The 27,032-nt window shown below is 36.1% G+C and overlaps 1 protein-coding gene across 1 annotated transcript; it reads left to right on the top strand.

Annotated features, from left to right (window-relative positions):
• The first annotated feature begins 1,345 nt into the window (after positions 1-1,345).
• On the top strand, positions 1,346-6,482 carry LOC109212356 (translation initiation factor IF-2). The gene is made up of 2 exons (XM_019375990.1): positions 1,346-1,795; positions 5,358-6,482. Exons 1-2 carry the CDS (start codon positions 1,537-1,539, stop codon positions 6,152-6,154), a joined length of 1,056 nt encoding a protein of 351 aa, XP_019231535.1. The 5' UTR covers positions 1,346-1,536; the 3' UTR covers positions 6,155-6,482.
• Positions 6,483-27,032: the final 20,550 nt, after the last annotated feature.

Genomic DNA, 27,032 nt, shown 5'->3' with positions numbered 1-27,032 from the left:
GGTTGTTAAGTATTTTGTTGGCTATATATAACTATGCCTTGTTATCTATTGATGATCTTGTTATCTATTAATTGTGGAAATTGTTGTATTGATGTTGTTTATTTTTCGAATATGCATAACATATTGTTGGTTCTTGTGGCAGTACTTTAGTTCAATGAGCATAACATACCAATGAAAACAGAAATGAAAACTAGAAATTCATTGAAAACGGAAATATAAAAATACAGACAACTACAAAGACAACTGCAAATTTAACCTAACTAAAAGCTGCAAATTCCCTTCATTAAACAACTATGCCAACAATCTGCAATTTGGTAAGCCATAACATCATAACCCTTACTAAGCAAAACAACTTCTCTACATCATCTTGTAGATTTTGTAAGCTATAAGGACCAACAGATTCCTATGGTCACCATATTTGGACACTACTAACCAAAACACAACTTCTCTACATCATTTTGTAAGCCACAAATATAACAAAAATAGCCTATGACCATATTATAAACTTTTTCCATTGCTTCAATTCCAACTCCAAATTTGAAACTTTCTCCTCCAATGCAGATACATTATTCAAATTTCCAGCTTTACTACCCACCATATCATCGACCATCTTCCTAAACTTATTCCTTTCTTGACGAAGAGCATCCACTATAATTTTCTGCTTGTGGATAAACATTGATACATGAGGTGGAAGTTCTTCATCGCGCTATTCCCAACCATTACTCTCGTAACGAGGACATTTATAGAATCTACGACCACCATTCATATGTATCGTAGCAGTAAAATAATTGGCTACCAGTCCACAATAACAAGCACGAGCATCACCTGGATCACGAGAAGAATTAGAAGAAGATTTTGCCATTTGAATCTTAAAAAGAAACGAACTCCAATTTATCAAAGATTTCGAGTTAAAAGATTGGAGATGAGAGAGGAGAGAGGAGAGAAGTTGCTGAAATTTGGAGATGAAGTGGGTGAAAAATGACCTAAGGTCGGGTGTTTGGGGGGGGGGGGGGGAGGTTAAAACAAGGTTTGCTGGGTCGGGTCGGTATATTTGGGTTATGGGTGGGGTAAAATCAGGTTTGGGGTATGACTTAATTAATAGCCAATCAGATATGGCCACGTGGAATTAATAAAATATTTAAATAAATCACAACTCACCCGTTAGAATTAAGGGCACAGATATGCCAAAATTTTAACGATAGGGTCATTCTTAGCAAAATAGGTTAATGAGGGGCATTTTTAGACTAGAGTTATACGTTAGGGGCAGGTACAGCCCTTTTTCGTAGTTTAAAAAAGGCTCCTGATTTTAAGTTCCTGAAATACCCATCAAACTTCTGAGCAGCTCAGCGTGAACATGGTGGCATAATCGCCATTAACCTTTAAGGGATAAAAATGGCATCTGAAAGAAAACGTAAACATAGAGCGCTAGGGATTCAAGAATTAGAACTCTGTTTCTTCCTATTTGACCTACAAATTCACAGCACCCAAAACACACCATAAAGATTGAATCTGGAATCTTGATTAGAACATTAGATAATGGAGGAGGAGTCAGAAAAGAGAAAGGAAAGGCTAAAAGCTATGAGAATGGAAGCTTCACAAAGTGGAAATTACAATGAAACTCAGAATCAATTACAAGGTCTTAGCAATCCTTTAATTGAATCTCCTTCAGGACAGGCTGAATTTCATGCTGCCCCAAGATTTGATTATTACACTGATCCCATGGCTGCTTTTTCTGCTAACAAAAAGAGGAATAACGTCAGCCCTCAAGTTTCTCAACCATGTTACACCCCTCCAAGTAAGTTCCATGCTTTTTTTTGACTTCAAAGATACAAACATGTGCTAAAAATATATGTGGATGGATGATTTTGTGGTTTGTTACTGTTGTTTTGTGAAGTAATTTTTTGTGTGGATATTATTACATTTGGTGTGACTATACTAGTTTGTAATCTTGCCTTAGAAGATAAGATATGGTGTACCTCTGCTGATTTTCTTTCAAGCATAGTTGATTTAATATTAGTTTCAGATTAAAAGAGTTGTCAAACCTTTAAGTCTTAGCTCAGAAGCACGAGGTCCGTGAGGCTTGAAGCGAAAAGTGAGAAGTGAGGGCACAACTTATCAGAACGGATAAGGATTTAGTAATTGTAATAATCAGTATGCAAGTTCAGTTACTACTTAACGTCCAATATACAATAATGACGGCAGTAATCCAACTCCTAGAAATCATGGTAAAAATATAATTTTAACTAGATCATCCAAAAGATATTTCAATCACAAATTATTTTTTTCCATTTTTTATTAATCAACCATAAAAAGGATCAATTTTCAGCATTCAATTTCATAGTATTTGATTACTTCAGTAGTTGTACTACAAGAGGACAGAAGTAAAAGAGAAGACTGGAATCGGAAAATGATTTGGAAGACCAGAACACCAGTGAAGGTAGCATGCTTTGATGGTCAGCAACGTGGGAGGTTTGTTTGACTCAGGACAACTTGGAGAAATGAGGCTTCAGTCTATGTAACAGATGTTATATGTGTGAAGAAGAAGAACAAGAAACAATGAACCTTTATCTCCTCCATTGCTGAGTATCTAGACAGTGTTGTGATTCTAAGTTGCTCGGACACGTGTGTGGGTGTCCGGCACAGGTGTGGATCTAGAGATTGGATCCTTCGAGATGTAAATTCTAAGATTCGGGTATACGGATCCTAGTACGGATACGAGTGCGAGGATCCGGCTAAAAATAATTCAAAAATATAAAAATATAAAAATATCCCTAAATTATGAATTTTTGTGTGGAATACTTACGTATTTGCTTGTAATGTATGGACTTCTTTTTATTCTCAAGTTGTAGATAAGTAAAGGATTGATTTCCTAGATAAGATATGTCATTTTCTTCAAATTTATCCTAGTTTTAGTTCTGATTTCGGTAATCAAATTGTATCTCGTCTCGAATTTTTTAGTCCGTCGTGGTCAAAGTACCCGAGATCGTTTGACCAGATTCGGTACGGATCCCATGCCCACACCCACACCCACACGAGTGTCGCGTTGACACTGGTGTGGCACCTAAACTGCCGTGTCGGAGCACCTTAGGATCTATTCTTAAGCATTTGTGGCGTTTCTTGGGTGATGTCTCAAACTGTAAGGGGTTTATTAGAAAATTGGCAATCTCAGAAAGTACCTAGATGACTAAGAGCCCGTTTGGATGGGCTTGTTTTAAGTGACTTTTAAGCCAAAATAGCTTTTAAGCCATAAGTTAGGAATTCTAACTTTTGGCTTTTGGCTTGTTTTGTCATTTTAGCTTAAAAACAAGTGCTTAAAAACACTTTTTTACTTTATCAAACACTAAATGGCTTAAAAGCTATTTTAGCTTAAAAGCACTTAAAACAAGCCAATCCAAACGAGCTCTAAAGCAGAGCTGGAGAACCATTCCATTATGCATCATATGGACATTATGGCTGGAGAGGGACAAAGCTTGATTTGAAGGGCGTAGAAATCACATTATTAGCATTAAGAATAAATGTCTTCATAATCTGTATTATTGGTGTAAATGTAGCCCCTTAGGAAATCTGGATCAGTATGTGGAGTTCCTGGATGTGCTAGGAGGGGTAGAATAGAAGTTGGATGATGCTGTTTGGGATGTTTTTTGTATCTTTTTGTGCCATCTTGGTACTTTTTAATAAACTTTTACCTTATCAAAAAAAAAAAAAAAAAGAAGAAGAAGAAGAAGAGAAGACTGGAATCAGAAGTATTAGAAAAAGAGGACTTGCATAGGTGGAACTTAAAGAGAAGGAAGAGAAGACCGGCTAGCTCTTATGTGGGTTGTGTGGAGGAGAGGAATAGGAGAGCTTTTGAAGGAGTAGAGAGTTATTTTGTACATGTGAGGAGTAGTCTCGTTTCTCTAGTTTCTTTTTTCTGCGCCCATGAAGTTCTTGGTTTTATAGATTAGTGGGTGACTTTTGTACAGTATTAAAAGTCTAGGTTTCTCTACTTCTATATGGGGGTTACCCCAACATTAATAAAATTATTTACCTTATAAAAATATATGAGGACTTGCATTCTAGAAGAAAAAGAACTTTTTACAGAGTAATCAGTTTGAAGGAAACGAAAAAAAAGTAAGAAGTAAATCAAAAGCAGCACAACATAAATAGTTTTAAAATATGCATTACAAAAATGAGAAGAACAAAAAGATAAGGACAACCAAGAGAATGATGAGCATAACTGGAGATGAGTTAAAATAGCAAAAGGTCATTTGTCCCCTCCTCTTTTACTTTTCATCTTTTAAATTGAGAATCAAGTAATAGAATGCTTCTGATTGGGATCACTCGGCATTCCATTTTTGAAGAGCCACATTTCTCTAGAGCATCAAATGATAACCTCTCATTTCACGTTGCTGCTTCTCTTTAAGCATCACCTTGTCTAAGCTCATCAAAGATACCTCATTTGAGATTTTAATAGGTCTTTTAAATGACTTTTCAGTTTCTTTTTTCCTGTTGGGGTTGAAACTTGAAAGGAGGCGATGTTCTAAGGAGGGATAAGTGTCAGTTTGGGATAAAGTGCTTTTCAATATGCCAAAGCACAGACGAGAATATTTTACACAAGAGAAATTAGCTAAGTTGCAAACAACTTTATTCCATATCAGGGAAAAAGTTACGTTGTTTTCATGTTTTAATTTAATACAAATTTCAACGCCGGCTTAAAACTTATTGGTATTGGCCCAGCTTTTGGCTAAACCTCTGGAAGTTGTTGATCTTGTTTATGTGGGATATATACTTTGGTTTTAGTGTCATATAAGATTGAGGAGAAAGTTTAAAAGGTTCATTAGAGGCATGTGGTGAGATCAGTTAAAAAAACAACAAATGTAGCCTATGGAAAAAGATTGTTCCCATCTGAGATCAAGGCTGTAATGCAGCTGAACTTTAGTTTGTCCGTTCAGCTGCTTCATGAGCAGTGCCCATGTAGAGATATGCCATATGGTAGTGAAAGGCTTCTGATGTAAAATAGTGTTAGATGTGGGGATGCTCTATATTCTGTCAGTCTCTTATGGATAGAGGTTGTCTTGTCCGGTCTAACTTCTAGTGCCATATTGGATAATAGATGTGTGCTGCATGATTAATGCATATGCGATACGGCCTATTAGTGACAACTAGGGATTTCAGTTTGATAAAGGGATGATTTTCATACGTCCAATTGTCCATATCTTGTATAGTATGTTATGTGAAATATTGATATCATGGTGGGAGTAGTTTGCTCTGATTAGCTTGGCTCTGGCTAATGCCATCGCGTTGAATTGTCTCTTTGTGCTATTTTTCATCACATATTGTAGTATAAAAATACATTTTGTTTCACGGTTTTTTTTCAGGACCAAGAAACCCTCAGTCTCCAATTTATACTGCTCGAGGCAACTATTCCATAGATCAAAGATCGCAGTCACAAGGAGTCCATCATACCTTTAATCCTCTTGAAAACCCTGGGCAAAATAGTCCTTTTGGCACACCACAAAGAAGCTCCCCTAATGCGTGGGGTAGCTCTTTTGGGACACCTAACAGCTACTTTCCACCTAATTCTTCAATAGGTGGTAACTTAGCCAGTCCTGGCATTCATCAAAGTGGAAGACCTGATTTTCATTACGGACAAGGTTGGGGTAATCCTGGTTCAGGATATAGAGGCAGCCCTAGCCAAGGTTCAGGATATAGAGGCAGCCCTAACCAAGGTTCAGGATATAGAGGCAGCCCTTACCAAGGTCCGGGACACAGAGGCAGCCCTTACCAAGGTTCGGCACAAGGAAGGAGCCAATGGATGGGTAATAGTTCAAGTCCTGTTTCGGTTCAACGTGGTAGGAGGGGATTGGGTTCCCATGGATGCACATCAGCAGAGTCTAGACCAGATTTGTTTTATAATAAGTCAATGGTAGAAGATCCATGGAAAGAGTTGAAGCCAGTTATCTGGAAGCCATTAAATGCTCCATCAAACAATTTAGATACCCCCGGATCTGAGAAATCTTCCTGGCTTCCAAAATCCATTAGCGCAAAAAAGGCTAAAATCCCAGATGCTCCTCCACTAAAATCTACTCCTCAGCAAAGCCTTGCTGAGTATTTGTCTGCCTCATTTAATGAAGCAGCCAGCAATGAGGCTGGGAAAGATGGATCTGGCACATGATTGCCATGTGATGCCTCCGAGTCTTACTTTATGATTTCTCTCCCTCGCATAATATCATCAAATTGCAAGTTTAGCAGCAGTTGAGTTTTTTTTAACTTTTTTTGTAAGTTAATATTGACAGCTAATAAGTTCCATTTGGTGTTTCATGACCTGGAATTCTGCTGTTGTAGTATGCCATTACCCTGTAAATCTTGAAGGAAAAAAAAAAAAAAAGGATTTTCTTGGTTTTGTGGGAGTATCAAAAGTTAACAGACTCGCTGCTCCCAGTAACTTGCATGTTCTTTTACATGGATATCACATTAGGATTTGGCTTGGAAATTATGAAAAACAGAGGTGAATGATGTATGCCTTTTTTTATTGTTTTTAAGTTGCGCGAAATTGTATTTGCCAAGAACATCTGAGTATGTTGGTGGAGGATTTGCGTAGCAATACAAAATCAGGTTTTCAAAAGCATCTAATGATAATGTTGTGGATGAATGAGTCCTCCACCAATGTTTATGTCACATGTATTAGCGCACTCAATTGTAATGATCGACATTTACTAACAACCCATACCTTAGGCAAGATGAATCTATATATGGTGTCCTTTTCTTTTGTACAAATCTTCTATATGAAATATATATCATAAGGATATCTTTAATCTTCGTTTAATATGTTACAAAGATTTCATTTTTAAAGCCAGTTTTCTGGAATATGGGTGTGCATTCGAATCGGTTTATCGATAAATCGAATCGATTATTTGTTACCGAAATCGAAAAAATCGAAACCTTATTGAAACGATAACGATAAGCATATGTACAAATCGATAATCGATAAGGGTCAAAATCGAATCGATAAATCAAATGCACACCCCTAGACTGTAGACACTTGTTAAATGAGTAATTACCTATTTGTGTGTGTCACACCTCCTTTTTTCACTACAACACCGGAAGAGGGTATAATAAAGGAGTTTTTCCACTTAAAGGACAATCGGAACAGGATTTATTATTAAGATTTCAGAGTCGCCACTTGGGAGATTAATGGTGTCCCAAGTCACCGGTTGAATCCCGAACCGAGGAAATTATGACTCTGTTAACAGTCCGCGATCCAGAAATCCGGAGAAGGAATTCTGTTAACCCGGGAGAAGGTGTTAGGCATTCCCGGGTTCCGTGGTTCTAGCACGGTCGCTCAACTGTCATATTTGGCTTATTTATTTGATTCTAGTACATGTTTTAACCTATGTGTTTTTTAACTTTGAACCGCTTTTATTTATTATTTTAAAGAGAATTGCAACGTCGTGAAAACGTGTCTCGAACCGCGTCACATAAATGCACCCGCGGTCTTTGACACATTTCGACTTCGTTGAGATTTGGATTTGGGTCACATAAATCACCCGTATTTAGGAAGGTAAAATTATTTAAATAACAGACCTAGGGCAACTAACGTGTGATTATCTTTGGGGAAAGCCGTGAAATTCGCTAAACGGCCCGTCCCGAAATCTAAGTATTTTAACACAAACATTTATTGAGGGCCCCACAATTTATGTATTTTTTGTTTGGCGAGGCTCACCCCGTTTATTATTTTAAAAGGCAAACCTAAAAGCAACTATGATTCTCTATTTTTACTGGTCTCTAACAGTGAAGGAAAAGTCCTACTTAATTTGCTACTGGACCAAATGATAATTCTGCACCATGGTCCAGCCATTGGGCTCCAAGACAAGCCCAATGAAAGGAAATTACACCCAGGTCTGTACTACCAAATTGGCCATTTGCTGACTGTGGCCCAAGCCCAACATTCAGGTGGCACGCACGGGCCAAACTTCACAGAGGTCCTCATTTTGAACTCCTAAGACTACGATCAGATTTAAGTCACGATTTGGGCCAAAGTTCGTAGCCTAAGCCCGTTTGGAGACCTCAGATCTCAAGGCCAATTGCACATTGAACTTGTTCCAAAGTAATCAAAACGTGTTCAGTGACTGGTAGCCAGGCGAAATATTCATTTACTCAGATTGAAGAACTATTGCTCCGTTAAATTTTAGTTCCAAACTCAGATTGTTTGTTAGTTCCTAAATGTCACTAAAATGAGACACAAATTGAAATCATAGATTGTACTCAACAGCGGTAGTCATGGATTCAAACCTCAAGTGATTAGATCTAAACAGTTCAATTACGTGATTTTTCCAACATTGTATACTAATAGTTAATGACTTAAACTCAAATCAAGCTAACTAGTTTCAGATATCACTGTATAATCCGTGAGTCTAGAGATGAACTATTGATGTTATTACTAAAACTATCACAGAACTCCAAATACATACACTGAGGCTACTAGTTTAGAAGATTTGAACTTAGATCTAAAGTTTAATAATCCAAGCCATTCACAGTCCGAGTTATACAACATAAACACAAACTAAATGTAAACCTAAACAAATACATATCACATATCGTATCTTCTTCTATGCTAGTGTGAACACGCCAGTTTCAGAGGGTAAAGGAAAGTGCATTTTTATTTCAGCATCTCAACTCAAAGCTACAGCCATTCATAGTTCGAATTTGTACCTGGTATTGGAAATATAAGAAGAAAAGGAAGGGTCGGCAGCAATTCAACAGCTACCAGGGACAATCATCAAGTCTCAACAGCAATAACCATCAAATAGGAGTGATTTTGATCCAAAAATAGCTTCACCCAAACCAGTAACACACCATAGAAATGCAGCAACCAAATGATTACCAAACTGACTCGATTGAACTCCAAAAATTACCCGAAATCAAACAGAAACACCTCTGAAACTTCCGATTTCTAGAACTGAACTAGGAAATGCAAATTGACCTCTAAACTTGAATTTGAACTAAGAAACTTGAACAGCACAGTTTTGTTTTGGATTTTTGTAATTTCTATTGTTTTTGGCTTTTTAAATTTTTGAATTTCTGTCTCAGATCTGAAGAGCTGAGAGAATACTGATTTTTTGGGGGGAGATTTTATTTTGAGGACTCTCCAAACTTCTTTTACAAGTAAAGGGACTGCCTATTTATAGATATAATTGGAGGGAATTTCAGATTTTACTTTTTACACATTAGTCCCTATTTATTTCTATTTTTACCCCCTATTTCTGACTTGTCTCACAAGTAAGTGCACCTATTTAGCCAAAATCTACACTACAGTCTATTCTAGAAGGTTCTATACCCCTTACAATTCCTATACTACCCCTACCTCGCTTCCAAAATTACCAAATCAGATTAAAATACCCTTTTCCATTACCCAAACTACCCTTTAACTAGGCTGTAATTACTATTAGCTTATTTTATATACCCAAAATGCCCCCACCTTCCCCTCAGAATTACTGCCCTTGTCTATCCCCATCAGCTAACCCCAATTCTATGCCTAATCCCTATACTGGAAACTAATCTTGATTCAAACTAAACTAACAAATTACGACTTGACTAATTAAGCTAAAACTGAATTAAATGATACTAACAGAAATCAATTCAAACCAAAACTGCTCAAAATTCAACAAAACAAGAACTAAACCTATGTCTAAAACAGAGTTATCATGAGTTCAGGAACAAAACCAACATCGAATCATCATGAAACAAATTTCAACCTAATAGTCAAACTAAAATCAAAAATGGAACAAACAAGAATTCGTTAATTGATTATGCCACAGAATTATAACAAATTTAATCAAAACTAACAATGAACCTTAACTAGATACTAACAGACATGAAAACGGAAACAAAAAGAAATCAAACAAAGGAGAAAAGGAACAATATCGGAACTTACTGAAATGGCTCAAAAAAATTCAGAAGGTGAACATTCTTGGGGACATCTGACCTTTGCCAAAACGATTTCTTCACGAGGATAATGAGAGGGTTATGCAATACCCATTTGACCGAATTTCAGAAAAATTGGGGTTTTCCGGCCAAGTTGATTTAATATTCGAAGCATCTCGGGCAGATTCGAGGGGAAATACTATGGGGGTTGGATAAAGGAAGAAGCGGAGGTATCAAGGTGTTAATTTGGGGTCAAAAGGAGTGACCGGCATCATGGCCGGAAAATTTCAACCGGAGATTCGACGAACTCCGGCAAGATTCGAGGGAAACTGATGGTAGGGATGGAAAGAGGGCTTCATGGTGGATCTATGGTGTGAATTTGGTGGTTATCAGCGTAGGTTACGTTTTCCGCCGGTGAGGGCTCCGGCGATGTCGGCGGCGGAGGAGGAGTATACGATGAAGATGACTTATGTTTTATTTTTAGGGTTGAGGGTTATTTTATCAAAATTGAGGGTTTAATCTACGCCCTTGGATTGGATTGGATGGAAGGCCAGGATCTTTTCTTTAATCTTGAACTCAAAACGACGTAGCATGGCTTCAATACTACGTCGTTTAATTGTCTCAAACCCCTGATTCTGGACCGGGTAGGGGAGATAGAATTGGGCTGGTTGTTCAGGGGTCCGTGTATTTTGGGCTCAACTTTAAACGTTACAGCCCAATTTTTACTCAATTTATTTCATTTCTTTTGCTTTTGTATTTTATTTCTTTTGCTTTGTTTTCATTTTTGTATTTTTGTATTTTTATTTTGTATTTTTCTAATCTTATAAAAATGTAAAAATTAAGATAAAAATCTAATTACACCATTTAACTCCTAAAATTATTTAAAAATCATATTTAAAGATGAATGCAACAGTTATCAATTAAAATTGCCTAAGAACTATTTTTGTGATTTTCTTTAAATTGTTCTAAAATGAATTAATACCTACTTAATACCAAAATGTGAAATTAAATTCCTAATGTAAATGCATATTTTTTGATTTTTTTAATATGAATTATTATGCTAACCAATTATCACAAAAATGCAACAAAATTCATAAAAATGTAAAATCATTTTATTTGAAACTCTTGGAATAATTTGCTTAGGGCAAAAATCACGTGCTCACAGTGTGGATTAATATAACATACAGAATGTATATATTCCGCTACTATTTTGAAAGCGGCTATACAATATTATTTTTCCTAATCTATACCCTTTCCTTTACCCTAAGTCCCTTACCCTATTATTTCCTCTACCACATTTAAGGAATGATCATATTTAAAGATCAAGGGAATGAAGTTCAAATTAATGGAAAACAGAATTAGCCGTGTTTTTTTTATACCGTTGGAGTGTTGGTGGCATACATTTGATCCCTCACTTTAGTTTTGTTGCATGTGCTTGTTGACACAATTTTTATATTATAAATGGTGTTCGTCTTATTTTAGCTTCTTTTTGTCCATATTAGTTAGGCGCGTTTATAGCGATATACTTTCCGTGGAATCCCGCAAATTTTCTTATTGGTCTAATCGATAACCGAATCGATAAGCCCCCAAAATCGATAAATCGAAATCGAAAAAATCGAAACCTTATTGAAACGATAACGATAAGCATATGTACAAATCGATAATCGATAAGGGTCAAAATCGAATCGATAAATCGAATGCACACCCCTATTCTGGAAAGCTATTAAATCAGAGGCGGATCTAGGATTTAAACTCTGTGGGTTTAATTTTTACGGTTTTTAACATTGAACCCATTATATTTTTAAAGCTATGAGTTCATATCAACTATTTTTGCAATTTTGATGAATTTTTACTGCGCGTCGAAAGTTGTGGGTTCAATTAAACCCACAGGTTAAACACTACATCCTCCTCTGCATTAAATGGTCCCTCATACAGTTTAAATAACCCCAAATTTCTAAACTCCTGGCTTCCATGTTAAAAAAAAAAAAAAAAAAACTGAAGCAAAAAAGGCAGATACTCCAGTAAAATCTACTCCTTAGGTAGGATTAATAGAGTTAATTTATTAATAATAAAGTCATGAATAATATAGATATTCATATTATTTGTCACTTAATCTATTTTCTATCCGTATCCAATATGGCTCGGTCAAATAATTTATCTGTTTTTATATTATCTTTTTTCGATCCGTTCATATTTGATCCGACGCGCTTGCCACCCCTATTAATGGAATGTACTCACGTTGTCCCATTTTGTGTCACCAACCCCAGGCAAACTCGGAATACTGGTTGCTGACTATTTGGCTTACCTCATTTAATGAAGCAGCTGGCAAGGAGGCTATGAGTGATGAATTTGGCACATAATATTTTGTGATTCCTAACTGTGTTAAAACTTTTTAGTCTGTACTAACGGTAATTTCATTATTAGCAGTAGTTGAGGAGTTTTGACTTAATGTAAAACTTAATAAATTTCATTCCCTAGTCACTTTAATTAGTAAAAATATCACGGGCTAGCCAGTTTTCGGACTGGTCATTCAAAAACAGCCAGCATTTGCAAAGTCATTGAAAAATAGTCACTATTTTGTTGCAACATGAAAAGTTCCAGGCTTCCAGCATAATATACTGGAGATTGGAGTACATGTGTATAAACTTCCAACATATTATGCTGAACCAGTATATTATACTGGAACTCCAGTATAACTCCAGTATAAATATACTGGAGTTCCAGTATATTATGCTGGAGTATTTTCCGGATTTTGAGCAGTATTTTTGTTCAGATTTATCTTTACATGAAAAGTGGCTAAATTTCGATTACTTTTAAAACTGTGACTATATTTAAATGACCACTTGTAAATCTCGTTATTTTTGAATTTCCCGCCTTTAATTATGCTGTTGTAGCATGGCGTTATGTTCTTGAAACAAACATTTTTTTGGTGTAGTGCTAGGCATGCAAAGTTAAGAGGTTTGGTGCTCCCACCTTCCATTTAGTAACTTGTCTACTCGTGTTTTTTTTCTTTTTCTTTTTATAACTATGTGTTTGGGGCCAATTTGGGTGCACCCAGATTAATTCCACGGGATATTTATTACTTTCCATAAGCATAGTTACCGGGTAACTCGATCTATCCATCAAAGATTGGATAGATGGAAAGAAATATATTTTTACAGTTACTAGGATTTGAACATGGGGGCTCATGGTTCTCAACTCACATCATGGACCATTAGGTCACACCTTTATATGTACTCGTGTAATCATGCCTAATTGAACTTCCTGGTGATTGTAACTTTTCATGTTCCTTCACATGGATATTGGTTAGCAAGTGATATAAATAGAGGTTACATAATTTTAGGGTCCGGCAAGAAAATTGTGAAAAATATCGCAGTTCCTTCCTATTCAATTGTGCTAGGTGATAATGATGTATGCATTATCAACAGTTTTTGAGTTGGGGTCATTTTACAGCTGTCAAGCCCAAGTACATATAAGTGAAGTAGGTGGAAGGTATGCAATTTGATGTGCTACAGTAATTTTCCTTTCAAAAGCATCATTTTTTTCCACCCAAGTGTCCGGTTCTCACTAATTCGATTGCGCTGTTCAAGCTTATGGGTTCGGAATTCTAATCGTTTTAAGTTGCAGGGTTCTAAATTAATAATTTATACATATTCAATGAATTTCTTAAGACAAATACAGGGTTTGAATCAAAGTTACTGGATTCGGTCGAACCCGCTGACGGCACTCTAGCACCGCCCCCGTGTATAAGGTCTACTAAAAGGGAAAACGTTCCCACCAGTATTTCACGTGGCATATTATTTTTGCTTTCATAAGCATCTAATAAGATGTTATGAATAGATGCTTCACTAATCTTTATGGTTTTTATCCCCTTCAATTGCAAAGCTCTCATCTATAGGAGCCCATATTACGTTAGTGCATGACTCAATTTTTTTCAGAATTGTTTACTTTGTTAATTGTTGTATACTGTATAGTCGAACCCCAGGTCTTTTCCACGTTATCCTGAAGGATATATAAATAGTTTCGTCATTTTTTTGGGAGTAAACCCTATATTGTTCAGTATCTGTTTATCGATATAATAGCATGCCACTACAACTTAATTAAGTTGCTAGCTTTTCACCAATGAAGCTTTGAGTTCAACAACCTCAAGATTTTGAGCTCAATTGTCCTTAATTAGGGTCATGATTACTTGTTTTGCTTATATTTGGCTAGTCTTATTTGTTGGTTATATAATATTTGGTGGTTATATTGTATTGCTTACAAGATGATTTTATTTCGTAATTCTTGTTTGGTAATAATATCTGTGACTGCTAAACTTTGTGGTGTTGAATGCTTGTCTTATATGTTTTCTATACGCATAGTACTAATGTTTTTTCTATATGGACAGAAACTCTTTCTAAATCTTAGTTTTGAAGATCAAAAGACAATTATATAGTTAGGTTTGGTTCAATGGATTGCCAAAGAAATATTCGTATTGTTGCAAGTTCTAGCTTAATAGTTAGCCTAATTGTACTCACACAACCTTTAATGTATACTGATTTAGCTGAATTCCCAAAATATACTAGATTGAAACTTTTAGGTTTATTCATGTATTGGTGGAAAAATAGGCATGACATGTGAATTAATAATATGGTGACAAGTGATATTTGTATCAGGTTAGTAAAGAAGAATGATGAGGCACAGTTAAAATATTCACAGGATTTACAGATGAAGGAATCGTATCTGACAACTAGGAAAGAAGAAATAGGCACGAGATGCATGTAGGACATAAAAATGAGAAGATTCATGAACTTATACGAATATGAAAAGAGAACTAGCATTACCCCTGATTACGTGCGATCACCTATTATTACCATAACCGTTACGAGTAATTTCAATAACATGCAATTAATACAGTTAATAGGAGTAACATGCAGGAATTAAGTGAGGGAAAACCGTTACATCTTTGTATCCTTATATAAAGGTCCTAACCTTATTTTGTATGATCATCAGAATATTTACTAACATATGCAATCAGTCTTTTACTTGGTTGGAGAATCTTGTCCACAATTCTTGGGAGAAAACAACGTTCATCGATTAGATTTCTTTCCTTCGTTTATTGAATACTTAATCTCAACTGTTGTTTAATCTCTTATTTTTGGTAAAGTGAAATAAACATAGTTATAAGAAACTTGATTTTCTTTGATATTGACTTTGACAACAAAAACTATTTTTTGGTTAAACAAATTGATTTTTAGATTAATCTGTTCACTTTCCATACTTATATCTTTAGCAACAAAGCATGTCAACTACTAACGAAATTTTTCAGGTGGATGAGAGAGTCCAAGAAAGACAACAAGGTGGAACTCCACCACATTGTTTGCCCATAACAACTCCACCACGCTCACGTGACAAGTCACCTGAAAGGTCTACTACTCATAATGATGGGCAACGAGTTGTCGAGCAGACCAACACGCAAGATAACTTCAGACAAATGATTGCTCAACAAGTTGGTGAAGATTTGCGTGCATTTGTAAGTGGATTGCCTAACATTGCGCAGAGCCCTCCATCGGTAAATACAACTCTGGAAAATCCTCGTTCAGCCTTGATAATTCAGGACGGGGAGGAATAACAAATGATTCTGGAGACGGAGGGTCAGGTACACTAAATAATTCTAGTTTGTAAAGTTTGGTACTAACCTTGTAGAAACAGCTCAAGGAACAAAATGAGCGTATAGAACAAATACCTGGAGTTCCACCGGTGATGAAAGGAGTGGAATTGACAAATATTCTCAACAACCATGGAAGCCACTTTGCCAATTCCCAAAAAGTTTAAAATGCCTGATATCCCAAAATATGATGGGATCACTAACCCACGGGACCATGTTACCGCATTTGCCACAAGGGTTAAGGGCAATGATTTAACTAAGCAAGAAATTGAATCAGTATTAGTGAAAAAATTTGGTGAAACCCTCACGGAACGCGCACTAACGTGGTATTCACTCTTACCTGAAAATTTTATTGACTCTTTTGCTGATCTTGCAGATTCATTTATATAAGTACACTCGGGATCTCAAAAAGTAGAAAAGAGGATGAAAGATATTTTCAAAGTAAAATAGGAAAGCACAAAATTGCTCAGGGAATTCGTAAATAGATTTCAACGGGAGAGGATGATGCTGTCACGTGTACCTGATAACTAGGCAGCTATGACACTTGCTAGTAATCTGAATGAGAAAAGTTCAGAAACCACGAGAAGATTGAAAGAAAGTCTGCGGGAGTTTCCCGCAACTACCTGGAATGACGTATACAACAGGTACATGTAACGATCCGATCGGTCGTTTTTAGATTTAGCATTCCATTCGGTGATTTGAGACTTGGAGTAGCTTCATATTATGTATTATGATTTGCTTGCATGGTTGGTTTCGATTTTCGAGCAGTTTGAGATTGATTTGGAAGAATGATTCTCGTTTTAGAAGCTTTAAGTTGGAAGAGTTGACCAAGGTTTGACTTTTAAGTAAACGAACTCCGAATCGGGTTTTGATTGTTCCGACAGATTCGTATGATACTTTTGGACTTGTAAGTATGTTCGGATTTGGTCTCAGAGTTTCCTAGAAGAATTTGGAACTATTGTTCGAAAGTTGGCAATTTGTAAAAACTTAAAAGTTCATAAGTTTGACCAAGAGTTGACTTTGATGTTATTGGACTCCAATTTGTGTTCCGAGACTTTGGATAGGTTTATATAGTTGAATTGAACTTGTGTACAAAGTTTGAAAGTAATCTGAAATATATAAGAGTGATTCGCACACTCTTTTGAAAGAATAAAAATTTAACAACTTAAGAGAAATTCTATCGGTTTGAGTCTCGATGATTTGTTGTGATGTTTCCGTGGGTGATTTGAGGATTTGGATAAGTTTGTATAATGTATATTTACTTGCTGGTATGATTATATGGGTCCCGAGGGTCTCGGATGTATTCTGAAACATTGGTTGAGAAACTAGTTAAGTTAAGGATTTGAAGTTTGACCATGGTCAATATCGGGTCAAGATGACCTCTTTTCAGTGTTTGAGTGCGTGCGAGCAAGTTCGTAGCGTGTTTCAAAATTGAAATGCATATATAGTTTTTGTCTGGGAGGTTCCAAATAATTTTTGGGTGCTAAAACGAAAATTTTCTTATTGCTGGTTTTTTTTTCTGGTGTAAATAACTACAAAATGCCATTGAAATTTTCAGATTTCTTTTAAAACTTATAGACATCATATCTCCCTCATTTTAAGGCCAAATTGGGTGATTCACGAGGCTATCTTGGGTGTAATCTCGCAAGGATCATGTTGGGATTATCAAACGTGAGTTTCCGGATCATCTAGGACCTAAATCGAGCTGGGACATCTGCTGTGTTTTTTTTTCTTGTTTCTGAATTTAGTTACTTTCTCTCACAAGGTTTTGGAGCTCGGTTTTAGGCGGTTTTGGATGAAATTATCATCTAAAATATTGGACAAGTGATACTAATCAATTTTCAACTATATTTCATGAATATACCTTATATTTTAACATCAAATGATCATCAAAGAGGAAAATTGGGAAATTTTCTCAAGTTTTAAAAAAAATGAAGAATTGAGTTTTGAGAGTTGATTTGCACTCGGATTCGTAAAGAAAAATACATATATGGACTCCTGGGGTTATGGGTAGTCGAAATCTACCTTTGGACCCGGATTTTAATCGGGCGGGCCGGGGTTGACTTTTATTTACTTTTTCGGGAAAATATAAAGATCGTAGCTTTATTTATTGTAATTGGTTTCTCTTGCATTGTTTGATGTTATTAAATTATTTTTGGTTAGATTTGAACCATGTAGAGGTGAATTTTAGGGGAAGAGCTATTTTTGCAGGTTGAGTTGGCCTAGTTAGGCAAAATTTAAGGTAAGTATCTTGCCTAACTTTGTGTTGGGAAAACTATCCCTTAGGATTTGGGTTGATTGTGCTATTTGTGTTATGTGAAAGTCATGTACACAAGGTGACTAGTGGGTACACGTGCTCTATATGGTATTTGACTGGTTTAGGTTATCTAGACTCTTTTCATGCCTTTAATTGGATTGTCATAACATGTTATATCTCTCATTGTTAATCTACTCTTACATGCTCTATTTGACGTTGTTAGCACTTGTTCTAACTCTTACATTTCATTTTGCTCTTATATGCTTTAGTTGAAGTTATGCCTTCCTTATTGTCTTGTTACCTCTTAATTGTTGAACCACTTTTAATTGAAGTTGTTATTTCGTGGAATATCATCTTGTTGAATTATTGGTGTTAAAGTTGTAATAGCTGTTATCACATTGAGGTGAAACTGTTAATTGTTGAGATACCTTTTCTTGTGAAGCATTCTCATACATTTTGTTATTGTTGAAATTCTTGTACACATTATTGTTAAGCCATGGGCTATTTGTTGTGAAAACACTGGTGTTGTTTACTTTGTGGCAAGTTGTGGCATGTGGACACTTGTGGTGCGAGTTGTGATTCTGTTGTGATATTGATATGCATGCGGTGGTATAAGGTTAGGGGTTGATACGCATGCAATGAGATAAGGCGGGGTTGATACGCGTGTTGCTAGTAGGGGAACTACTTGAAGCCACGCGGTGAGATAAGGTGGGCTAAAATGCGTGTAGCTATTTTGGAAAAAATAACTGTTAAAACTAAATGTAAGGATCACACGGTGATATAAGGAAGATTGTAATTGAAATTGTGAAATGTGAATATGAGGCGGTACCTCGGTTTTGATTTTCATTGTACATTCCATGTTGGAATAACTTGATGATTTGAATGGTTATTGTTCTTCCTTCAATCATCGATATGCGTTTTGATTGTGTTTGGTTATTCATTGTTATCTTGGTGCTGAACGATTGTGATTTCTTGTGTTAGTCATGTATTCTATGTGATTTATTGTGTTGCTTAAACATGCCAATCCGTGCCTCTGTTATAACTTGGTGAATGTATTGTCAATGTGAATTTAATTGCGTGGAATTACTATATCATATTCTGTTGAGTTGTTGGTAACATAATGGTTTAAATAAAAGAATTATTAACATGCTTTATTCTATGTGCCTCTTAAGATAGAACTCGTTATCTCACTCGGTGCCTTATTATTCTAAATGATTATCGCACTTTCACTATAATTAGGTTCTCAAATTATACTCATCACCCTGTTAGATGTTTACCTTACTTAAAATTATTGTCATATTTTTCTTTAATAAATTCTATATTTAATTCTTTAATTCTGATGTTTTTGCTTTGTTTAAAATGATACTTTTACTCAATTTTATTAATTTCTAAAATAAACTCATTAATTCATTTGACACCTTACTTTATTCAAGATTGTTATTATGTTTTATGGTGTTTAAATATATCTCTCGTTCATCTAAGTTGATATTTGTCACAATTGTAAAGTACATGGTAGCACATGGATTATACAGTGCGAATGTGATTGTTATTGTGGGCACGAGGTGCCATATGTGTAAGATTTAGAAATTATGGTTCATGACTTGTGGTTTATGAGGTGTGGTGCCTCAGGGTAATTCTTATTGTAAGTCCATGCATTGGGAGCAATTTAATTATTTGAGTTGTCATCAGTTTTTCCTTATTTGAGTTCATTTATATATCATCAGTGTTCTGATTATGTTGTTTCTTTATTACTCATTTACTATTTGATGCCATTTGTGTTTCTATTACTTCATTGTTGGCTGTAAATCAATAATCTTTCCACCGTTTGTCTTACATTGATGTTCTTTCCATTGTTAGCTTATGTATATCTTGAACAGGTTTCTATGTCTAGTAGGCGTTTTGACTTGGCCTCGTCACTACATTATCGAGATTAGGCTTGATACTTACTGGGTACCACTATGGTGTACTTATGCTATGCTTTTGCACATTTTTGTGCATATCCAGATATTCTGATTGTGTTGTTGAGAGTTGCGTCCGCGTGGCAGGAGACTTCAAGGTATACCTGCTTGACGTTCGCAGGCCTCGGAGTCACCATCTTACTCCATTATGCTACTGTTAAATTGTAATTCAGAACAATATTGTGTTTAGAAATTCTAGTGTGTTTGAATAGTGCTTATGACTCTGTACTACCGATTTTGAGAAATGTATAGCTGTTGGCTGCTTGCGGCTATGTATGTCATTTAGTGGTTTATGATTAATGATTAAATAGTTCAATTCTGTTGTTAAATTATCAAGTGTTAGGCTTACCTAGTCTTAGTGATTAAGTGTCATCATGATATCCTATGGTAGGAAATGGAGGTCGTGACAGTACAATATGAAGTTACAAATGGAAGAAGATACGGTTTCCCAACCAAAGGTAGAGGAAATGTCTGGATCTAAACATTAATAGAAATGAGGCTTGGTAAGAACATGTACAAGCCTTATATGGGACCTGTGGGATGAGATTCCCAATCAAAACAAGAACAGGTACGGTTTGATTCAAGATCGTGACAATAGGAGACAAATTCTTCTTCCCAATTAAAAAAGGATCGGGACACAACCAGAGATAGTGATCCAAGCTCTCGATTGAGGATATGAGATTACAATTTCAATGTCAGTACGTCAGAGTTGGTAGCTGTTCTAAGAGGAATGGGTGACAAAGTGTGATGGCTGAAAGAGATGAGGTCAGATCCCAACAAAAGGATCCAAGAATTTTGGTGTAAATTTCACAATGATCAGAGCCATGGAACAGTAGATTGCAGATTCCTACAAGGAGAAGTTGAATATCTATTGAAGCGAGGCCACCTCACTGATCTATTCAGTGAAAATGGAAAGCAATCCTACATGAAAAACAGGCAGGAACCGCCAAAACCCCCATCACCAAAAACGACAGCAAATGTTATAACCGGGGATGAAGAAGTCAATGGGGTAACATACACGGCGGAAAAAAAGACATCCAAAGTCACTGTTACCAACGGGAAACGGGTTCGTCAAGTTTCGGAAGGGGACATCATAGTGTTTGACGATGAATACGTGGACAACTTGATCATCCCTCATAACGATGCACTGGTAATATCTTTACTTATTGATGATACTAATGTTAAATGAGTTTTGATTAACCCAGGTAGCTCAGTGAATATTATAATACTGAGAATAGTGAACGAGATGCAAGTGAATTATCATATCATACCTAAGGCATGATTGTTATTTTGGTTCGATAATTCAAGTGTCATCACGAAAGGTGAAAGCATATAGACAACGATCACAGAAGGTGTCATCAAAGACACTAAATTCCAAGTGGTAGATGCAGATGGCCTATAACATAATTCTAAGAAGGCCATGGATTCATGATATGGATGTTGTCCCATCAACGTTGCATCGGGTGATTAAATTCCCATTACAATAGGTAATTCGTCAAATTAGAAGAGATCAACAGGAAGCACGAGATATCAACTCAGTTGCAATCTCAAGTGGAACACTCAAGGACGGAGATATGAAATAGCAATTACAGAATTTAGTTGAGCATAGTTTACTTCCCACCTCAACTGAAAGCCCAAAAAATGAAGCTGATATAGATTCGAGGCCTGATATGATCCAAGAGCCAGAGAAAAGCGAGAATATCAAAACAACCACGGAGGAACTCGAAGCTGTTAAATTATTCATCCACTGGCCTGACAAAAAAGTTTACATGAGAACAAACTTGGTCTTGGAAATGAAAGTTAAGTTAACTAATTTTTTGCGTGTTAATACTGATTGCATTGCTTGGTCGCATTCAGACATGACAGGTATACCACCAGAAGTAATGACTCATAAGCTGAATGAGGACTCATTGCACACATATATCAAAAAAAAAAGAAAGAAAAGGAAATAGGGAGCATTTAAAAATCAAGTAATCCAAGACGGGGTACAAAAACCTCTAAAAATTGGCTCAATTTGGAAGGTAAAGTACCCTGACTGGTTAGCTAATACTAGTGTAGTCCCAAAAAAGAATGGAAAATGGCGAGTGTGTAGATTATACTGATTTAAATAAAGCTTGCCCTAAAGATTCGCTTCCTTTACTGCATATAGATCAACTAATTGATTCTACCATAGGTCATGAACTTTTAAGTTTTTAGACTCATATTCTGGTTATAATCATATAAAGATGGATCCTGTAGATGAGGAAAAACTTCGTTTATTACAAACAGGGCGACTTACTGTTATAAAATTATATCGTTCTGCTTAAAAATGCTGGAGCAACGTACCAAAGATTGGTGACCAAAATGATTCAAGAGCACTTGGGAAAAATCATGGAGGTCTACATTGACGATATGTTGGTTAAATCAGTACGAGCATGGGATCATTTTCAGAACTTGAGCGAAACCTTTGAAATTCTCCGCAAATATGACATGAAGTTAAACTCGGAGAAGTGCATCTTTGGTGTCGCTTCAGGTAAATTTTTAGAATTTCTTATTTCTAACAGGGGCATCGAAGTGAATCCTGCTCAAGTCAAAGTGATTAAGGAAATACACGACGCACTTACGAGCAAAAAAAAGGTACAAAGGTTAATAGGTAGAGTTGCAACTTTAAGGAGATTTATATCCAAATCTTCATAAAAATGCTTTAAATTCTTTCAACATTGAAAAATTAAAATCAATTTGAATGGACTGACGAATGTCAACAAGCTTTGAAGGATTTGAAGTCGTACTTGTCAAAACTGCCCCTATTAGCAAAACCAAGGGACGAAGAAAGATTACTTGTTTATCTAGCTGTATCAGAAGTGGTAGTAAGCTCGGTGCTGGTGCGTGAAGACAAGGGTAGCAATCTCCAATTCATTATGCTAGAAAATCCTTATTAGATGACGAGACACAATATCCTCATTTAGAGAAACTTGCATTAGCATTGATAATGGCATCAAGAAAGTTACGACCCTATTTCAATGTCATCATATTTCTGTTATAACTGCTTTCCTGCTAAGGAATATATTATACAAGTAAGAATTATCAGGGAGGTTAGCTAAATGGGCCTAGAGCTTAGTAAATATGACATTATCTATCAGCCTAGAACTGCCATAAAATCTTAGGGACTAGCAGATTTTGTAGCAGATTTCAGCTCGAACCTACTTCCTGAAGCCGAAAAAGAGGTATGATTATTTACCGGGTCTAATCTGGAAACTTGGACCATGTATATCGATGGATCCTCAAATGTAAAAAGAGCAAGTTCAAAATTATTTTAGTTTCACCTTCGGGAGAGATTATAAAACAAGCAATAAAGTGTTATCCAATTACTAACAATGAGGTAGGGTATGAAGCCTTGATTGCAGGTTTGGAACTCGCGAGAGATCTTGGGATTGAACAAATCAAAATCAAAAGTGACTCGTAATTGGTAGTAAATCAAATGCAAGGGAATAACGTGGCAAGAAAGACGCGAATGTAGCAATATCCGGAAAAGGTACGAGAGTTACTAAGGTAGTTTCGGACTTGGAAAATTGTCCATATACCGAGGGAAGAAAACGCAAAAGCCGATGCATTAGCAAATTTGGGATCCGTGATTGATGTGTCAATCGCAGAAAATGCGATTGTGGTGCATTTGATTCATTCATCCATTGATCAAACTAAAATGAGGTAAATTTCAATAATTTAACTTGGGATTTAAGAAACGAACTTGTAAATTATTTGTAGTGTGGAATTTTACCGAAGATAAGAAGAAATCCCAATTGCTACGAACGAAAGCTGCTCAGTATTGCCTAATAGAAGTTAATTCATATCGTAAAATTTTTGGAGGACCCTAGCACGGTGCCTTGGACCATCACAAACTGAATATGTGATGCAGGACATTGCACTAATCATGTCAGAGGAAGATCGATTGTAAAAACATTGATAAGAGCGGGGTATTATTGACCAAAAATGGAGGATGAAGCGAAATTGTTTGTAATAAGGTACGATAAGTATCAACGATATGCAAATAATATGCATCGACCGACGGAGTTCTCCATTCAATCATATCACCGTGGCCATTTATGAAATGGGGGATGGATATCGTAGGTCCTTTACCTCAAGCATCTGGAAAGGTATGATTTATGTTAATTTTAACCGATCATTTTTCAAAGTGGGTAGAGGCAGGTGCCTTCAAGCAGGTACGAGAAAAGAAAGTTATCAATTTCATTTGGAGAAGCATAATATGTCAGTTTGGAGTCCCAAAAGAACTCTTTTGTAATAACGGGCCGTAGTTTGTGAGTGCAAAGGTTACTGATTTTTTCAAAAGTTGGAAAATTAAACGAATTACTTCATAACCTCATCATCCCGTAGCTAATGGAAAAGCCGAGTCGACAAACAAAATCATTATCAACAATATAAAGAAACGATTAGAAGAATAGGAAGGCAGGTGGCCTGAAGAACTACCTGGGGGCTATGGGCTTACCTAACAACAACAAAGATAAGTAAGGGAGAAACACCGTTCTCGCTTGTTTATGAAACTGAGGCCTTAATTCCAGTGGAAAGAGGAGAACCGAGCACAAGGTACACATATGCAAATGAAGCATTAAATGAGGAATAGCTTCGTACAAATTCAGATTTGATAGAAGAAAGAAGGGAGACAACTTTAGATCGGATGGCAACACAAAAGCAGAGGATTGAACGATATTACAACAAGAAGGTGTTGATACCCAATTTTTCCCTATATATTTTGAATATGCATAAATAGCTTCAAAATAGCATGTATACGCATATATAAGCATGCACAAGGCTTTTATTATTTTTTCCATAATTTTAAGGGTTTAAAGTGATTTATCTTCCCCCTTTTTTATCCATAAAACCCCAATATATTTTCCAAATTATTGTCATGATGATTTACTCATTTAATTTCTATACTTATGTCAAGATATGGCTAATATATTTTTCATGTATTTTTATAATTACATTTAGTATTTCTTAAGCTAAATTGCATATAATTGTAATGTTAGCCCATTTTAAGGTATAATTATAGTTTATATGCATAAAATTGGTCCCTGTATTTTTAAAATGTTAATCATGTATTTTTAAATCATTTTGGCACCTTAAATTATTTTCCAGAAATTACCTATTACTTTTTATAAATTAAAATAAGGGAAGTGGCTATTTAAATAATAGCCAAATTTGGCTTTCAATTGTAGCCAAAATTGGACCCGTCCCCTCCCCAATTTCCTATCAAATAACCCGACCCAGGCCCCAATTACCCCCTACTCGACCGAAGCCACCTTAAATCCTAGCCGTTGATCTAAAATATCAACGACCCTCATCCCTCCTTTCCTTTTTAATTCCTAAACGACCCCCTAACCCTACTCATTCCCAAACCCCCGTCGCCTTCAGATGATCTCGTCTCTCTTCTCTCTCAACCTAACCCATATCATTCTTCAACCGCCGTCTCCTTCTCCGGTCATCTCCGGTGACCACCTTTAAACCCCAAGCCTCTAATGGGTCTCTCATCGCCTTGCTCTATCTCTGAGGCCTTCAAGGGTCCTGGCCATGCCGATTTGGATCTAGGATTTCTGTTTCTATTGTTCATGGTCTGTCTGGTGTGATTTTGGAAAAAATCACACCATATATGTTACGATTTGTGGAAGTTTGCAGCAGGTTCTTTCGTTTCTATTTGGGTTTCCTTTGAAACACTAACTCTCGTTTGAATCTCTTAGATCTGGGTTATTTTTAACGCTTTAAGTCTGTTTCTTCCTATGATTTGCACTATTCCCGAACTTCTTCTGAAAGATCCTCAATTTTAAACCATTTTGCTTTCTTTAAAAATTAGGGTTTTCTCGGAGTTCCTTCTACGCTTGTTTTAGTCGATTTTCTTTATGATTAAACCTCTTTCATTGCTTATTTTGACTGATCCTATGTTCCTACTATTTTTAACTCGACTCTGTTAAAAAGCCCTAATCTTTTAAGACTTTCTTTGCTTTGGTTCTGTGTGTTAGCATGACTACTTGATTTTGTTAAGTTTCTGTTGGTTACCATGCTTCGAATGGGTTTTCTACTGAGTCTTTAGCCTGCTTATGTCACTTCTGTATGATTGTGTTTGCTCATCTTTTGTTTCTTTCTGTCTATATGGCTGACCTTGCCTGTTTGCTACGCCTGTTCATTCTTCTCTATTTATATGGTGAAGTGCAGAATCATGAATCCCTCTTGATTGATTCTGATTTCCTTAATTTATGGTTTGATTGCAAGATTTTCTTTCAAAACCCTAAGGTTCTACTCGTCTGTTTAAATTGACTAATTTCGTTTCTTTATTTGCTGCGGTACTTCACTCTTACTGAATCCTTTCCTTAATTGGTATATTTTGTACTTAGACTCAATCATATGCTCTATTCTTTTACTATCCTTTATATGGTAAAAAATTAGTCTTTCTCAACTGATTTTCTTTCCTTGATTATTGCTGTTGGTATCCGTTTAAGCTGTGATTCCTTGATTAAAGGGGAGTACTTGTTACTTTATTTTCTGCCTATTTTCAAAACTATAAATACCCTAAGTCTTTCATTGACAAACAATGAACACTGGTTTTTCAAAAACTACCTCTCTTACTAAAAATCTCTGCTCCCCCCTTCTGTTGTGTTACTTGCTATTATTAGCCGGCTGCAAGCCAAGGCTAATCATCTGTGCTCTTTGGTTCTTTCATTCCGCTTACTTCTATCTTCACTGGTATGTCCTAGTTTTGATTTAAAGCTCCAACAACAATATGCTTCTCTTATTGTTTCAGTTTCTTTTATTTCTAGCTTGCTTCTACTTGTCGTTCTGTTGTGAAACTTGTAGTTAAGTTACATTATCAGCATGCTATTATGTTTCCCCTTCCCTTTAGATCAATGTATTCCCTTATGTGTTTCAAAGCATGCTTTGTTAGTTGTTTTTTACTTCTTGTGTGCTTACCATCCTATGAATCCCCAAATCCTTATCACCCCTTCTATGTGTTTGTATTTCTCTTGATTGGTGTGTGATTATGCCAGAGTCAACTATTTCTGAGCATGTCCAAAACCAGTCTTAAGACCCTTGCTGGGTTATGCAGCCAAATGTCTATGTATCCCCAAACCCCTTGACCCCCTGTATGACTACTGAATTCTGTAAACTAGTTCTGTGTGATCTTTTCTTAAGGTCTTTAAGCTTGTTTACTACTCCGACCTCTTTTCAAATAATCTTTGTTGCTTTACTAATTGCATTCAAAACAGACTTTCCAGTACAGTCT

This window comes from Nicotiana attenuata, unplaced genomic scaffold (genome assembly GCF_001879085.1).
Source record: "Nicotiana attenuata strain UT unplaced genomic scaffold, NIATTr2, whole genome shotgun sequence".
Classification (NCBI taxonomy): domain Eukaryota; kingdom Viridiplantae; phylum Streptophyta; class Magnoliopsida; order Solanales; family Solanaceae; genus Nicotiana; species Nicotiana attenuata.
Note: the sequence above shows the minus strand (reverse complement) of the source record. Positions and strands in the feature narration are given on the sequence as shown.

Coding starts and splice junctions, on each gene's coding strand:
- LOC109212356 (XM_019375990.1), top strand. CDS start 1,537: ATGGAGGAGGAGTCAGAAAAGAGAAAGGAAAGGCTAAAAGCTATGAGA. Junction 1,796..5,357: donor ACCATGTTACACCCCTCCAA/GTAAGTTCCATG, acceptor GTTTTTTTTCAG/GACCAAGAAACCCTCAGTCT.